Below are 16,698 nucleotides of genomic sequence, written 5' to 3'. Positions count from 1 at the left end.
AAGTAACAAAATGATTTCTTTCAGAGGACACAGGTTTAATCATCTTTTCTATGCTGCAGGTGCAACTTATCATCACGCAGAAGATATCCAAAATTTTTTGAATGCTTGGTCTGATCCTAACGAACTATTAAAAAGTGTTTCGTTTGACATCAGGGAAAAAGCAACTCTTTGTGGCATCAGAGCGCTAGGTATTGTCAACAAGCTGATTACAGGTCCTCTATGGCGCATCATTGAAAACAGCGAAAATATACTAGCACTGAATCCCCATTTAAGTCATTTGCAGGTACAGCTTGATCTCCTTGCTAAAGATGCATCGCCGCTGATGAATGGGCAGCCTGTGTTTGCAGGTACGGAACTGCACGAAGATGAAATATATAGATCTCTCTTTTCAGCTACAGGTGATCCAGTAAATGAAACGTATACTCAGATGGCCCTCGAGTTGATTTGTGGAGGGATGATGCTGATATTAGAAAGACAAGCTAAGGACCAGCTCCCTGGGGGTAAATTTATTCTTCCAGGTGAACAAGAAGCTACACGGTCACAGAACGTCCCCACCACGAACACTTGCTCAGAGCGTGACTTCGGTCAGCTTGATGCCTTGATGCGACTGAAGCCGTCTGCAAGTACCACTGCATATGAGTCTTGTATAATGTGGTCAAATAATAAGACCAGTTCATGGTTAAATTCTTTACCTGCAGATGAAAAGGAAGTAATTATAAATGATGCCAGGAGCAATGCACCATCAGCTATGCTTTCTTTCAGGGAAAGACAAAAGAAACTATTTGAACATAAACTTGAAATTCTTAGGAAAAGGCAGCAACAGAAAACAGCAAAAGAAGAAAAACAATATTCACAGAAAGTTAAACTAACAAAAAAACTTGATTCTCTAGGTGGTCTTTGGCTGACAGAAGAAGATTTATTTCAGTACAAAAGCAAAGCCCAACATAATGAATATAAAGATGCTCTCATTTCACAGCTTCAATTTAGGAAGAATGTCATCCACAGCAAGGGTCCAAATGAAAAGTTTCAGCAGGTATGCAAAGGTAGATCTTTTTCAGTTGATGACCTAGAGAGAAATCTCATTGACATTATTCGTCTGAATGCCGATGAAGAAACAGATGTCGAAATACTACCAGCACTGCAATATATAAACATTGACACTGCAAAAAGTAAGTTGAACGAGTCAAAAAATGCATTAGCCCTAAAGATAAGAGATGGCCGAAACAAAATTCGTGTGCAGCAGCAGGCAGTTCTCCTCCCACAGGTAAGTACAAATCCAAATTTACTTGTTGGTAAAACTTTCAAGCACAAATGTCGTGATCCTGAAACAAATGAAGTCTCCTGGTATTCAGGTATGGTCATAAAAATGTTATTAGAAAAGGGCAGAAAAACAGAATATATTGTAAAGTACGATGACGACGATGATGCTGATGAATGGAGAATGCCACTGATTATTGACATGGAGAAAGGTGATCTGATACTGTCATAATTGAGTCAAAGTATTTTGTTTGTTTCCAGGTATGGTTACAAACATATTATTTTAAAAATATATATAATGCTCAAAGGATTTCTTGACTTAAATATTGTGTCAATAGATGACAGTTTTAAAAGGGGAGGACACTGGAGACATTGTTATTTATTTAATCATGATGATGATGATGATGAAAGAAGTTTTATATATAATAAATATAGTTTTAATTATCGATCTAACATGCGCAAGGTTATGTGCCTTACAGAGTAATTTCACCACGGCATGAGAATGCTGCTTAAAACTGAAAATTGTTATTTCACTAAAGATGTACCAAAAGAAACTGAAGTATATATTTTAGTCACTGCTCTTTCTTTTTCAGAACTTAGTTTTCACAAAAAGCATGAACAAAATGTCATGTTTTAATCTGAATAATACCTTAATATAAGAAGTGAGAGAGACAAAGGATGTAAGGTTGATTGAAGGGACTTTTTGCGCGTACACTATTGTTAATACACTGTTGTTATTGTACCTCATTAATTTTAAATTGTTGGTTGCTATGGAAACAGCTTTCTGCATAACCTTAAGTTTCACAATATACCATTCTCAGTAAGAGAAGTCATTTGGAAGTACATACTTATGAAACCAATCAAACACTTTTCACAAATACCTTTTTTCGCACTTTTTAAAATTTTTGGGTGTTTTGACTTGTTTCTATGGCAACCCTTTTTCACTATTCTTTGCAAATAGATGCATGTACATGTCATGTGCAGTGATGTATGGTTATCAAATTGATAGTGTTTTGTGCTGATTATGAGTATTGGGATAAGAGTTTTATTGAACCTAAATTATTTACAAATTGCGTAGTTTTATGCTTTCAATTCTTCCTTTTATGCTTTTGATTTTGGTTGCTATGGAGACAGATTCCGTAAAATGTTGCTAAATATTATTAGTAATGGTCTTAAATTTGCAAACCACCATATGTAAAAGTATTTTGTCTTTTAATTGACAAAAAATCTTTAATTTTAGCAATTTTCATATTGTATGCTTTTATTACCCGTTTCGATAGCAACGGTTTTTTCTGTTATATGACTGGATTTTCGTAAAAAAATGTCATAACATGTTAAAAAATATCACTGATCAAATTACCTTTCTAAAAATGTATACTTTATTATGCATTTACTGAATAAGCTTAGCTGAAATAACATTTAAAGAACAAATTTGCTTTGTTTTGTAGTATTTCGGTGCCATCTACCATAGTACATCCCATTATATAATTGCATAGGAACTGCGCACAAAAATCCCTAAAAACGAGATCTTAAAAATTCCATATCTTAAAAAGTATTTGTGCTATAAAGATGATATTGGTCTTGTTTTGAAGGTAATGATATTCTCTATCCAAATAACGAGAAAAACACAACAGATTCAGTACATACAAAAATAACCTGAACCCCCTACATATTATAAACAGAATTTCCTTTAAAAAAAGACCAATCTGTTTTGACGAAATTAATATAATGGCAATTTATGCAACACAATATAACTCTTATTCAACTGTGTTCTTGTGCTGTTTTACATTATTATGCAAATAAGTTTATGCATACATTAATATCAAATATATGCGCCCCTAAAATTCATTTTCGAGTGAGTAGTTGTATTTAAAGGGGAGCAACTCGTGCATTTTATTTTTGACTTCATGCGGTTATCGCGCAATTATTATGTTTACAGAGGGCGCTTTTGTCGGTCACCTGCTCTGACGTATTTCCCAATTTAATGATTATGAATGGAAAAAGTGGTGATGAAATATTGTGCCAAATTGTTTTTACTCAATTTATAGACCATTGAAACGTCCCTGCGTATGAAATTGCAATGGCAAATGTATTATTGTTTCCTTTAACTTTAACTGATACCTATTGTGTGCTTCTAAAACGGGAAAATGTACGTTTATTAGCATAAGTTTATCTTCATTTTGGATGGAATGTTTACAACAAACGCACTGACGATTTAATAAATCAATGTTTCTGCGTATAAAATGAGGACACTGTTTATTTGGTGTTGTTTGGTGGTTTATAAGGCTCAAGGGGACCATAAACCTGCTCCATCAAAGGACAAAATTAGGGACACTTCAATTGATTTAGAATATCTTGAAAATGGAAAAATAGTGACTATAAGCAATTCTTATAGCGGGCATTATTTCACGGACATTCATACAAAAGACGATATACCCAAGGTGAAGGGTCAGTTGGTAAAGTTCAGAAGTAAATCGTCTGATAATCAAACCAACGACTACCTGCACAGAGGTTGTGGACCGGTGGACCCAAGTATAGTGCCTAGTATTAAGTGGATTGCTTTGATTATTCAAGGCAACTGTACATTTAACGAGAAGCTGTATTATGCCACAACCCAGTCAAATGCTTCTGCTGCCATAATATACTGGGGCGAGCACGAGCACGACAGCAATGAAATAATAATGACAGCTTCGGGCACTGGCAACAAAACGGGTGAGTTCACCTTGGAAGTTTTTTAAATAGAGCTAATTTGACAAGTGTTCACCTAAAAGGTATAAATTGCATGTACATCCTATGTTTTTGTTCGAGAATCAGAGTTCTTAGAGTTACAGGGAAAGCTGTTGAGTTAAGTAAAAATGTAGTAGAGTCTTGATGACAATGCCAATTTACTCTTAAGGCCTAGTCTCACCATGATGCCGGCGGAGCCCCGGTGCGTGATCCGGCATCTACCAGGATTAACTGGGGCTCTACCGGAATGAACAGAGGCTCCACCAGGGTGAACCAGAGGTGACTGGGGACAACCAGGGCTCCACCGGGAAAGTATTAAAATGTTAAATACCTCAGGGATGAAGCTGCACCGGTTCCCATACAGACCCTGGCAGAGCTACGGCAAAGCCCCAGTGGAGCCCCGGTGAATGTTGACAGACTTCTGGTATAGCTAGGGTACATAAGTAAACCGGCGCTCTGCCAGGACGCCACCAGCATTCACTTTGGCTCCGCTGGGGCATTTCAGGCAACCACCGGGGTTAAACCGGGGAGTTGACATAGCTCTGCTTGGGTATGATGTCAGTATAGCCCCGTGAGTGCCGTTGGAGTTTCTGTATACCAGGGCTCTGCCGGAACGCTGCTGACTTTCACCGGGGCTCAACCGAGGCATTACCGGCAACAACCGGGGCTCTGCCGGGGCTTCTCTGGGATAAACCGTAGCCAGTCAGGGGTTAACCGGGATGCTGCCAGGCTGTTGACTGGATTCAACCGGGGCGGCACTGGGAAATAGTGTGACCGCATTAACAAATTTCTACGAATCATCCTGGTTCTTGCCAGTCGACCAGCGTTAGCAAACCAGGATGGACCAGGACTCTACCGGCAATAGTGAGACTTGGGCTTAATTTGTACTACAAAATATAATGTGTACTATTATTGCAATAAGTGTTTTACCAAGGATGACTTTCTGCCACAGATATTACATTCAACAAAGGCATTTAAAAGTGCTTTTTTATTGGACCAACAATAGTTATTTTTTAGCAATAGAAAGTTTTAATTTAAGTTGGGGGTAAAGTAACCAGTGTTTTTCACTGTTTTGGGATGGGGTCCTATGGATTGGTAAAGATCAAGTAACTACATGTAGATTGAACAAAAGTGCAGACTTTTTGGAAAAGAACCGAAAACAAGGGGAATTACCTAAAGCTCACTGGATAAGTGGAAAATTGTGTTATATAAGTAGCATGACCTATATAATTTTAATAATGTTTTATTTCATAATCCCTTGTATTGAAATATCTGAGACTGTTTGCCTGTAGTGTCCTAATTTCAGTCCTTTTTAATAGAATATTTATCAAGACTATCCATTTATTTGGAGATTTTGTGAAAGAACTGAAACATTGTCAATCTATGAATCTGTCCCTTTATATTTCAGGCCATACTAATAAAAAACTTATTCATGATAAATTTTAGTCATTATTATAAAATATAATGGTTATATTTGGATATTTTTCTCATTTCATTTCAGTCCATAATGCTGTGGCAATCTCTATATCAAACCGTCAGGGGCTGGAACTTTTAGGACTAATAGAGAAGTTTGGCACAGTTAATGTGACCTTGACCCCTGAGGCCATGGAGACTAAGGATCCACCTACACCCCCGCCCCTAAGCAACACGTCTGTCCTTTTTGTGTCAATATCGTTTGTGGTGCTGATAATCATCTCATTGGCGTGGTTAGTGTTCTATTACATTCAGAGGTGTCGGTACACCAATGCCAAGGAGAGGCTGAGCGTAAGTAAAGTTTTAAATCTGGATTTTGAGCATTTTTAGCTCACCTGAGCACAACATGCCTATAGTGAGCTTTTGTGATCGCCTTTTGTCCGTCGTCCATAGTCTGTCGTGCGTTGTGCGACGTCAACATTTGCCTTGTTCACTCTCTAGAGGCCACATTTATTGTCCAATCTTCATGCAATTTGGTCAGAAGATTGGTTTCAATGATATCTAGGAAGATTTCGAAAATGGTTACGTTTGCTTGAAAAACATGCCTGCCAAGGGGCGGGGCATTTTTTCTTATATGACTATATATGGCAAGAGTAAAATCTTGTTAAAGGGATCTTTTCACGGTTTGGTAAATTGACAGAATTGATAAAAGTTGTTTCAGATTCGCAACTTTTCGGTTTAGTTATGATATTTGTGAGGAAACAGTATTACTGAACATTTGCCAAGGTCTAATCTTGTTAACGCTCTAGAGGCCACATTGATTGTCCGATCCTCATGAAACTTGGTAAGAAGATTCATCCCAATGATATCTTGGACGAGTTTCAAAATGATGTCGGTTGGCTGAAAAACATTGCCGCCAGGGGACGTGGCATTTTTCCTTATATGGCTATAGTAAAACCATGTTAACACTCTAGAGGCCACATTTATTTTCCGATCTTCATGAAACTTGCTCAGATGATTTGTCCCAATGATATCTTGGATGAGTTCAAAAATGGTAACCTTGGCTTGAAAAACATGGCTGCTGAGAGGCTGGGCATTTTTTCCTTATATGGCTATATATGGCTATAGTAAAATCTTGTTAACTTTCTAGTTTGCTCAATCTTCATGAAATTTGGTCAGAACATTTGTTTCCTGTGTAGTAAAGTTTGGTTTTATTATGTCAATATTATGTGACTTAATGTCAGGGCTCAACATTAACCTAAAAACCAACTTAGTACTTAGAAAATCCACTTGCCCTGAACGTAAAGCCACTTGCCCAAACATGAAATATCACATTAACTGTAAACCTCATATTTTGGTAATAAAGATCAAAATGATACACCACAAAATCTTTCTTTATTTTTGCACATTTAACAAAATGATTACAGCAATAAAAGTATAATTAAAGTCTAAATTAAATGCTCTTTGTTCTTTTTTGCAATTGCCTGGGCTGGTAACTACCAGCTTGGAAATTTCACTAGCCCGAATCAATTTCAACTAGCCCGAAATAAAAGTTATATTTTGTTACATTTGTAACTATGTTTGTATTGAACAAACATAGAACAATAAAGATTAAACACATAAACACTTGATTCTGTTTTATTCACAGTTGATGTCTGACAAAAAATTTAACACAAGGTCTCCAGACATCTCCATTCCATCATGATCATTGTCAGTCTGAGTCACCGACATCCAGGTCTGACATGTCAGGTATGCTCTTAAAGGCTGCCTGAAAACAAAAACATATAACATGATATGAATTTTCCACTCAAATATCTGGAAAAAAAGAAACCATGCAATGTCAAACATGCAATAATACCTGTGCATAAGAAGTAGAACGAGAAGAGTCAGCAATGCAGGCAAAGAATCCCAAATACAAAACGTAGCCATGACCGATTATTTTTCCGTAACGGTTGGAATTTTGGTTTCATTGACTGTTCATAATTTTTGTTGCAACCTTCATTGTCATTTTGCAGTTGATGTTTGTGTGTTGCGTCCTCAATATATCGCAGAATAGACATTAAAACAAATTTATCGCCGCGAGTTCTCCCCCAAGTAATAATTATAGTTTTAGCGTCTCGCGAGATTGACTTACAACACTGTTCGATAAGAGTTTAAACAATGATTGCTCGAGGGAAATAACGAATGCAGTTTTGAATAAGCGTCTATATGAACCTATTTCGGACATGTTACTAAGTTCAGACTAAAAAAATGCACTCGACCGATCGGCCTACTGGCTTGGAATTTTCCCTCGACCGACGCAAAAATCACTCGACTCGGTCGACGGTTAAGAAGGTTACGTCCAAGACTGGTATAGTCATCCTGACCGGAAATAAGAGTTTGTCAAATAAGTATTTCCGCATTACATAAGTGCTCACAAAGTCACATAATTTGTAACCGTCTTGTGACTGGTTCATTTGCGTAAGCGAAGGAGACCGCACTACCACACCTGGATAGGACAGTTGAGTTCGATAATGGTTTGGATCGGTAAAAAAAACATGGCCGCCAGGGGGGGTCTTTTTCCTTATATTTATATAGTAAAAAAGCTTGTGAACACTCTAGAAGTCACATGTTTTGCCTAATTATCATGAAATTTTGTCAAAACATTTGTTATGTGGATGTCTCGGACGAGTTTGAAAATGGTCATGATCAGTGAAAAAACATGGCCGCCAGGGAGTGGGTCAGGTTTCTTTATATGTATATAGTGACAACATGAGAACAGTCTAGAAGACACATTTTTTCCCAATCTTCATGAAATTTGGACAAATCTTGGACAAGTTTAAAAAATTTTCAGGTCTGTTAAAAAACATGGCCACCATTCTTCTTCATGATACTTGGTTAGAACATTTGTTCCCTTGATATCTTGGGCTGCAAAGAACAGGCCATTTCTTTTTATCTCAGGTGAGCGACTTTGGGCCTTTCAGGCCCTCTTGTTTTTATAACCTTCCTATATGTATTATGCTATACATCAGTCTTTCCACAGAAATCTTTTACATGCCATTGGGGGCTTTAGGGTTTTGTTTAGGGAGGACAGCCCCCTTCATACATTTTTATGCCCCCGAAGGGTGGCATGTAGTTTTTATGCCCCCGAAGGAGGGCATATATTGATCGGACTGTCCGTCTGTCCGTCACACTTTGCGTTTAGGTTTCGAAAAAATGCTCATTAAACTTCTATGTTGCTTCAGATAGCAATTTCATATTTGGCATGCATGTGTATTTGGACAAGACCTTTCCATACGCACACAAATTTTCACCCCTGTGACCTTGACCTTGAACTTAGGGTTAGCGTCTAGGTTTCAGAATCTGTGTATAGGGTTTGAAAAATGCTCATAACTTCCCTTTAGATATGACCTTCATATTTGGTATGCATGTGTAAATGGACAAAGCCTTTCCATACACGCAAAAAATTTAACACCTGTGACCTTGAGGTTTAGGTGGTGTTTCAGATGACAAACTTAATTATGCTCATTTGAGAATTTATGAAAACATTTAAAGTTCTCTGAAATGAATTAAACAATAATTTGTTAAAACACTTCAAAAGTCGAATAAATGTTTTGACCATATATATAAATTTATCACATGCTATACTCTGTTTCCCATGTACAACCATTATATATTTTTTTATATATGTATTACACATGTGTAATACAACTTTTGTAAGCGTTTCATGGGCTTAGTTTTTGTTTATTGACCAATCGCATTTAGTTATTTTGCTGAAATGACGTTGCAACGTCAAATGACATCACAAAATGTAAACAACATTCGTAAATATTTATTTAATTTGCTCATTTAAAAGAATGTGATAAAAAAGGTCTGACACTCGTTATCATATCATACCATATTTTATTAAACTCGTCCAGGAAATTTGTTAGAAAGCTAGCCAAAGGCTCGCTTACTAACAAAATTCCTGAAATCGTTAATTAAAATATGGTATGATATGACAACTAGTGCCAGATCCTATATGCATGAAATGCACTGTTTCCATGAGGATTACACCCGGTTGTAATCATCAGTCTTCTAAGTAACTTACCAAGAGTTCATTGTTGATGTGTAAAGTGTATGTCACAAAACCATCAATCAAAAAACCACATACCTATGGCCATTACATCACTTGGGTCTGGTCACTTGGGTCTGCATGATTTTTACTGCAGGTACAATACAGGCACTGTGTACTAAAACAAAAACGCCTGTCCGCGGTGTTCACTTTTCCCGATGGGTGACATTTCGCGAACACCCGAAATCGCCACGATTGCATGCTATTGAACACCTGTGATCTTCGCGATGCTGCGCAGCCACTGTAAACACCTGTGTGCGAGAGTCATTCATGCGTTTTAAATGTAAATGTACAAAAGAAAATCATATACCACCATGTATGTGCACATGTACGTGTACTTAAATTCGGACAGTACGTAAAGTCGGAAACGGAAATAAAGCGTTTATATGATAAATACTATTAACTCTTAGCACTGACATGCTAATAATGATAGTTATCATCCCATTATCAGCTCATCTTGACTTTAAGAGGGTAAATGTGGGATGGATTACACAACCCTATGGCTGACATGACTACTTAATTACATATTTTGAATTAATTGATAAATTATTTATGTTTTTAACCAGGTTTTTTTACCAGGTTTTCCGAAGGAAAAAACTGTAGGCGGGCGGGCTGGTGGGCGGAACAAGCTTGTCCGGGCCATAACTTTGTCAATAGTTGTGAGATTTTAAAATCATTTGGCACATTTGTTCACCATATCATAAGAAGGTGTGTTGTGCGAAAGAATTACGTCGATATCTCCAAGGTCAAGGTCACACTTTGAGTTCAAAGGTCAAAAATGGCCATAAATGAGCTTGTCCTGGCCATAACTATGTAATTCATTGTGAGATTTTAAAATCATTTGGCACATATGTTCACCATTATTGGACGGTGTGTCGCACGAAAGAATTACGTCAATATCTCAAAGGTTAAGGTCGCCACGACTAAATATAGATTTATTTTGAAACAAGGGGATAACTATGAACAATCAGTTCAGTTTGAGTTGTCTCCCTTTATCAGACTTTTTTACCCAATTGAAACCTGGTTTTGTGACAATTTTGTCTCTTGTTATACTCTTTATAAAGGCTGGTGGGTAGTAAAGATGAAGTTCTCAGTCGGAATGTCCTTATATATACTCTTTACCAATGCCAATATACAGTTACTAAAATAAAAGCCCCAATTTTAACAGTTAAAGTTTGACATTCAACACCTGTGATTAACCAGTTGACAAGAAAGTATTCAGGGACAATGAATTCAAGGTCATGCTATCATGACCTTGACAAAACAATCACAACATATTGAACGTCATTTAGAGACAGTTTACTGTTGGGATGGGAATCAGATGGCATGTAGGGTAACTTGTTGTGGAAAACTATGTCAGGACAAATTGTGCCATTGCCCTTCAATCATCAGTGCTCCAGCTAGGCCTAAATTGAAGGGCGCCCCGCCCTGCCCCTCCGAACTTCCACCCTGCCCTTCCTAGGCCCCCCCTACCCTTTAAATGCAGCAGCAATAGGAAGCATTCCAGAAAAGCCAGCACGCTCGAAAGTGCCCTTTTGACAAAATACTGCGCGTTGAAAGCACCCTTTTGACAAAAAAGCCCCCCCCTGCCCTTTTCAAATCCTAGCTGGAGCACTGAACATATTGGGTTTGCAGAATCATCACTGTCTTTTATAATAATTTGTTAATTTTCTTCCAAAATAATATTTGGTGACAAATGACTGCTGATTTGGCTCTACTGCTGTCCATAATTGTACATGTCAGTCTAGTTTACTACACTATTCGTACAATATGACTGTCTTGTTTCTATCAGTTATTTTGCAAGGTTTTGTTAAGAGGTTTGCCAAGCACCAATTTCCTTCCCATCTCCAGCTGTCCTTTGCATAAAGATACTTTCTAGTTTCTTAACCTTTGAAATAATTACTGAAGTCTTGTTACATGTACTATAATATGCTACAGTCTCAGTTCTAGCCATTAATGTGAAATATTTGTTTGCTATCACTGAATACTGTAATGACAGAAGCTTAAAGCGGGTATATACAATTTTTTATATGTGTTTAATTGTAATATATTGATAAAATATGTTACAATAACACAAAATAGGCAAGAAAAATTATACATTAAAGCCGAATTTCATAAAATGCAGCAAAGACAAATTAGCGCCCCGAGCCGATAGTGACGTACATATTTTCCTACAATAACCGAAGCATTCGTCTTTGTATTAGGATCGGAGATAGTGTTCGTGTGTCGTATGAATAGATATCGTTGCAGGAATTCAAATAAACCGTTAAACTAAGTTTAGATGCACATCGTACATGTATGGTATACATGCTGGCGAATTCGGCTGTACAGCCGTTTTCAATTTCAGAATTAAATATCTGGCTTATTTCGCATTTTTCGACATATGTTCTTCTTAACTTTTATTTTAATTTATATTGAAATATATATATAATAAGTTTTTTACACAGTTTATATAAATTCATAAATATTTAAAATCGTATATACCCGCTTTAATATCTGCATCTCAATCTTGGATTTTCATTGGGGGCAAGTCAGGTTAAAGTCACTTTTATTGAAATTAGAGGTAAAGTGTTTGGTGAATAACTTTTAATGGAAGTATTGCATTGACATTTTGAGTGTAGGCTGCTTAATTGCAGACCTTGCATTGGAGTTTATTTGGGCCTAGTCAGTGTAAGGTCAAGTTCACTGCTTCTAAAAATAGAAAACAACAACAACTACAGTTCTTCTCAATATCTTGAGTTTTGATGAAGACATTGTGCTGAAAGCTTTAGGGTTGGTAGCTTACAGTTACATTTATTGCTACCTCGGGATCCATGCAATCAGGAATCAGTTGGGTCTAGATCAAGGTCACTGTTTAAATGTTGTATATTGGTAGATTGCATGCAGGCTTCATTAGGGATTGTACATGAATGTAAATCAAGTTGGATTTAAGGGTCAAGGTCTGTGTTACTTAAAATAGAAAAACTGTTTGCTATTCAATAACCCAAGTTTTGATTTACATTCAATATATTACTAAAATGTTGAAAACCAAGTTTGATGATGCAATGTCATGTTTCTTACTGTATACTCGAGAGGCAAACATGTAGCAAAGGAAAATAATTGCAGTAGTCTGGGTCAGAAAGTTCCTGGCATCAGGCATGTGCATAATCATTTCAGCATACATAAACAACATTGTTTGATCTTGGTGACAACACATAACAATGTGGTTATTTACGTCATCCACAAGGCATTATACCATTGCAATGTGGTTATTTATCAGAGATTGAGACAGGATGTGTGTGCAGGTGATTGCAGTATCTGATAGGCCATTTTTTAAATGCAACTATGAATTGGTTTTTAGATTGGATGGGTGATGGTTAATGAGGTTCACTTGCCAACTTAATTAGAAAACAAGGGATGTTCCAAAACATTGCGCTCAATAATCCTCTGCTTTGATAGTTAAACTTATTATAGATCCTCATTTTTATCCTAAATGCTACATACTTTTTCTAACTATGATTTGCCTATAATTGTCAGAAACTGCTGTTCAGTCAATTAGTTTAATACAGCATTTAACAAATAAACAAATGCATCAAGGTCAAAGTCATGCTGGATTGTCATGCTTCTATATAAAAAGCACCTGCCCTTGTTGCTTGAAACAACATGCCTGGGACATGAAATGTGGTGTTGAAACTGGCTGCAATGTGAATGTCTTGTCAAGAGGATTAGGCGTGACATAAATTATTTGTGCCCCATTGATAAGCAGTCTTGATTAAATAAAGCAGATTATGCAATCAGATAAAAGGAGAGAGTTTTAGTTATATATCAATTGAGTTGGTTCAAAGCCCCCTTTGATGTTTTGAACATAACCATTTTTGCAGTCAATTTGAGAGGCAGTAATCTTTTTTATGATGGAGTTTGGGGGTTAAAGGGATATAATCAGGTTTTTTTTTCTGGGTCTGGATGGCCTGGGTACAGTTATACATTTCTGGAACTAGAAGGTTTGGATGACAATAAAATAATGATGAACTCATCGTCAATGATAAGACTGAGCTACAAGCTGCTACGTGTAGATGTCACTCTGTGTTGAGCTACAAGCTGCTACATGTAACTGTCACTGTGTGTTGAGCTACAAGCTGCTACATGTAGATGTCACTCTGTGTTGAGCTACAAGCAGCTACATCTACATGTAGATGTAACTCTGTGTTGAGCTACAAGCTGCTACATGTAGATGTGGCTCTGTGCTGCGCTACAAGCTGCTACATGTAGATGTCACTCTGTGTTGAGCAACAAGCTGCTACATGTAGATGTCACTCTGTGCTGAGCTACAAGCTGCTACATGTAGATGTCTGTCTGTGCTGAGCTACAAGCTGCTACATGTAGATGTCTCTATGTGTTGAGCTACAAGCTGCTACATGTAGATGTCACTCTGTGCTGAGCTACAAGCTGCTACATGTAGATGTCTATGTGCTGAGCTACAAGCTGCTCCGTGGAGATGTCTATGTGCTGAGCTACAAGCTGCTACATGTATATGTCTCTATGTGCTGAGCTACAAGCTGCTACATTTAGATGTTTCCATGTGTTGAGCTACAAGCTGCTACATGTAGATGTCACTCTGTGCTGAGCTACAAGCTGCTACATGTAGATGTCCATGTGCTGAGCTACGAGCTGCTCCGTGTAGATGTCTATGTGCTGAGCTACAAGCTGCTACATGTATATGTCTCTATGTGTTGAGCTACAAGCTGCTACATGTAGATGTCACTCTGTGCTGAGCTACAAGCTGCTACATGTAGATGTCTATGTGCTGAGCTACAAGCTGCTCTGTGTAGATGTCTATGTGCTGAGCTACTAGCTGCTACATGTATATGTCTCTATGTGCTGAGCTACAAGCTGCTATGTGTAGATGTCTCTATGTGCTGAGCTACATGCTGCTACATGTAGATGTCTCTATGTGCTGAGCTACAAGCTGCTACATGTAGATGTCTATGTGCTGAGCTACAAGCTGCTCCGTGTAGATGTCTATGTGCTGAGCTACAAGCTGCTACGTGTATATGTCTCTATGTGTTGAGCTACAAGCTGCTACATGTAGATGTCACTCTGTGCTGAGCTACAAGCTGCTACATGTAGATGTCTATGTGCTGAGCTACAAGCTGCTCTGTGTAGATGTCTATGTGCTGAGCTACAAGCTGCTACATGTATATGTCTCTATGTGCTGAGCTACAAGCTGCTATGTGTAGATGTCTCTATGTGCTGAGCTACATGCTGCTACATGTAGATGTCTCTATGTGCTGAGCTACATGCTGCTACATGTATATGTCTCTATGTGCTGAGCTACATGTACAAGCTGCTACATGTATATGTCTCTATGTGCTGAGCTACAAGCTGCTACGTGTATAGGTCTCTATGTGCTGAGCTACAATCTGCTACGTGTATATGTCTCTATGTGCTGAGCTACAAGCTGCTACATGTATATGTCTCTATGTGCTGAGCTACAAGCTGCTACGTGTATATGTCTCTATGTGCTGAGCTACAAGCTGCTACGTGTATATGTCTCTATGTGCTGAGCTACAATCTGCTACGTGTATATGTCTCTATGTGCTGAGCTACAAGCTGCTACGTGAAGATGTCTCTATGTGCTGAGCTATATGCTGCTACATGTATATGTCACTATGTGCTGAGCTATATGCTGCTACATGTATATGTCACTATGTGCTGAGCTACAAGCTGCTACGTGTATATGTCTCTATGTGCTGAGCTACAAGCTGCTACATGTAGATGTCTCTATGTGCTGAGCTATATGTCGATACATGTAGATGTCACTATGTGCTGAGCTACAAGCTGCTACATGTAGATGTTTCTATGTGCTGAGCTACAAGCTGCTACGTGTATATGTCTCTATGTGCTGAGCTACAAGCTGCTACGCGTAGATGTCTATGTGCTGAGCTACAAGCTGCTACATGTATATGTCTCTATGTGTTGAGCTACAAGCTGCTACATGTAGATGTCACTCTGTGCTGAGCTACAAGCTGCTACATGTAGATGTCTATGTGCTGAGCTACAAGCTGCTCTGTGTAGATGTCTATGTGCTGAGCTACAAGCTGCTACATGTATATGTCTCTATGTGCTGAGCTACAAGCTGCTATGTGTAGATGTCTCTATGTGCTGAGCTACATGCTGCTACATGTAGATGTCTCTATGTGCTGAGCTACATGCTGCTACATGTATATGTCTCTATGTGCTGAGCTACATGTACAAGCTGCTACATGTATATGTCTCTATGTGCTGAGCTACAAGCTGCTACGTGTATAGGTCTCTATGTGCTGAGCTACAATCTGCTACGTGTATATGTCTCTATGTGCTGAGCTACAAGCTGCTACATGTATATGTCTCTATGTGCTGAGCTACAAGCTGCTACGTGTATATGTCTCTATGTGCTGAGCTACAAGCTGCTACGTGTATATGTCTCTATGTGCTGAGCTACAATCTGCTACGTGTATATGTCTCTATGTGCTGAGCTACAAGCTGCTACGTGAAGATGTCTTTATGTGCTGAGCTATATGCTGCTACATGTATATGTCACTATGTGCTGAGCTATATGCTGCTACATGTATATGTCACTATGTGCTGAGCTACAAGCTGCTACGTGTATATGTCTCTATGTGCTGAGCTACAAGCTGCTACATGTAGATGTCTCTATGTGCTGAGCTATATGTCGATACATGTAGATGTCACTATGTGCTGAGCTACAAGCTGCTACATGTAGATGTTTCTATGTGCTGAGCTACAAGCTGCTACGTGTATATGTCTCTATGTGCTGAGCTACAAGCTGCTACGCGTAGATGTCTATGTGCTGAGCTACAAGCTGCTACATGTATATGTCTCTATGTGCTGAGCTACAAGCTGCTACATGTATATGTCTCTATGTGCTGAGCTACAAGCTGCTTCATAGTACACTGTAACTCCAATATAGTGCGGTCCGTTATAACGCTGTGTCCAACATAACATGGGGGGTCCTTGGATCCCGTTTTTTCTCCAACCAACTATTTCTGATTCAAATCCATGTTATGCAACTTCATGTATTTTCATAAATTCAAAGAAGCCAGCAATCACAGCTTGATTGCTTTTTCCGTCCGTTTAACTGATTTTAATCGATTAGAGGTTAAATGACACTCGACAGCTAATTGGTGTTAATCTGTTGTGTAATGGCAATAAAGGTGTGAAAACTCGTG

General features: G+C 38.2%; 2 protein-coding genes across 4 annotated transcripts in view; both read left to right on the top strand.

Annotated features, from left to right (window-relative positions):
• The first annotated feature begins 129 nt into the window (after positions 1-129).
• On the top strand, positions 130-2,921 carry LOC127878134 (uncharacterized). Its single transcript, XM_052424567.1, has one exon. The coding sequence runs from the start codon at positions 323-325 to the stop codon at positions 1,487-1,489; it is 1,167 nt and encodes a 388-aa protein (XP_052280527.1). The 5' UTR covers positions 130-322; the 3' UTR covers positions 1,490-2,921.
• A 253-nt stretch (positions 2,922-3,174) lies between these two features.
• LOC127878131 (RING finger protein 150-like) overlaps positions 3,175-16,698 on the top strand; it is a 53,477-nt gene continuing 39,953 nt past the window's right edge. Inside the window, exons 1-2 of one of the 3 annotated variants that reach the window (XM_052424561.1) lie at positions 3,175-3,969; positions 5,486-5,748. In XM_052424561.1, coding sequence (XP_052280521.1) covers positions 3,501-3,969; positions 5,486-5,748 — 732 coding nt within the window. In that variant the 5' untranslated portion in view covers positions 3,175-3,500. Of the gene's footprint in view, positions 3,970-4,366; positions 4,849-5,485; positions 5,749-6,939; positions 7,147-16,698 lie in introns of those variants that run through there. The other 2 variants (XM_052424562.1, XM_052424563.1) reach the window with 2 other exon arrangements.

The sequence above is a fragment of the Dreissena polymorpha genome, chromosome 4, assembly GCF_020536995.1.
Source record: "Dreissena polymorpha isolate Duluth1 chromosome 4, UMN_Dpol_1.0, whole genome shotgun sequence".
NCBI lineage: Eukaryota > Metazoa > Mollusca > Bivalvia > Myida > Dreissenidae > Dreissena > Dreissena polymorpha.
The sequence above is the reverse complement of the archived record's forward strand: the minus strand, read 5'-3'. Positions and strand labels throughout refer to the sequence as shown.

Excerpts from the sequence above, each read along its gene's own strand:
- LOC127878134 (XM_052424567.1), top strand. The coding sequence starts at position 323 with ATGAATGGGCAGCCTGTGTTTGCAGGTACGGAACTGCACGAAGATGAA.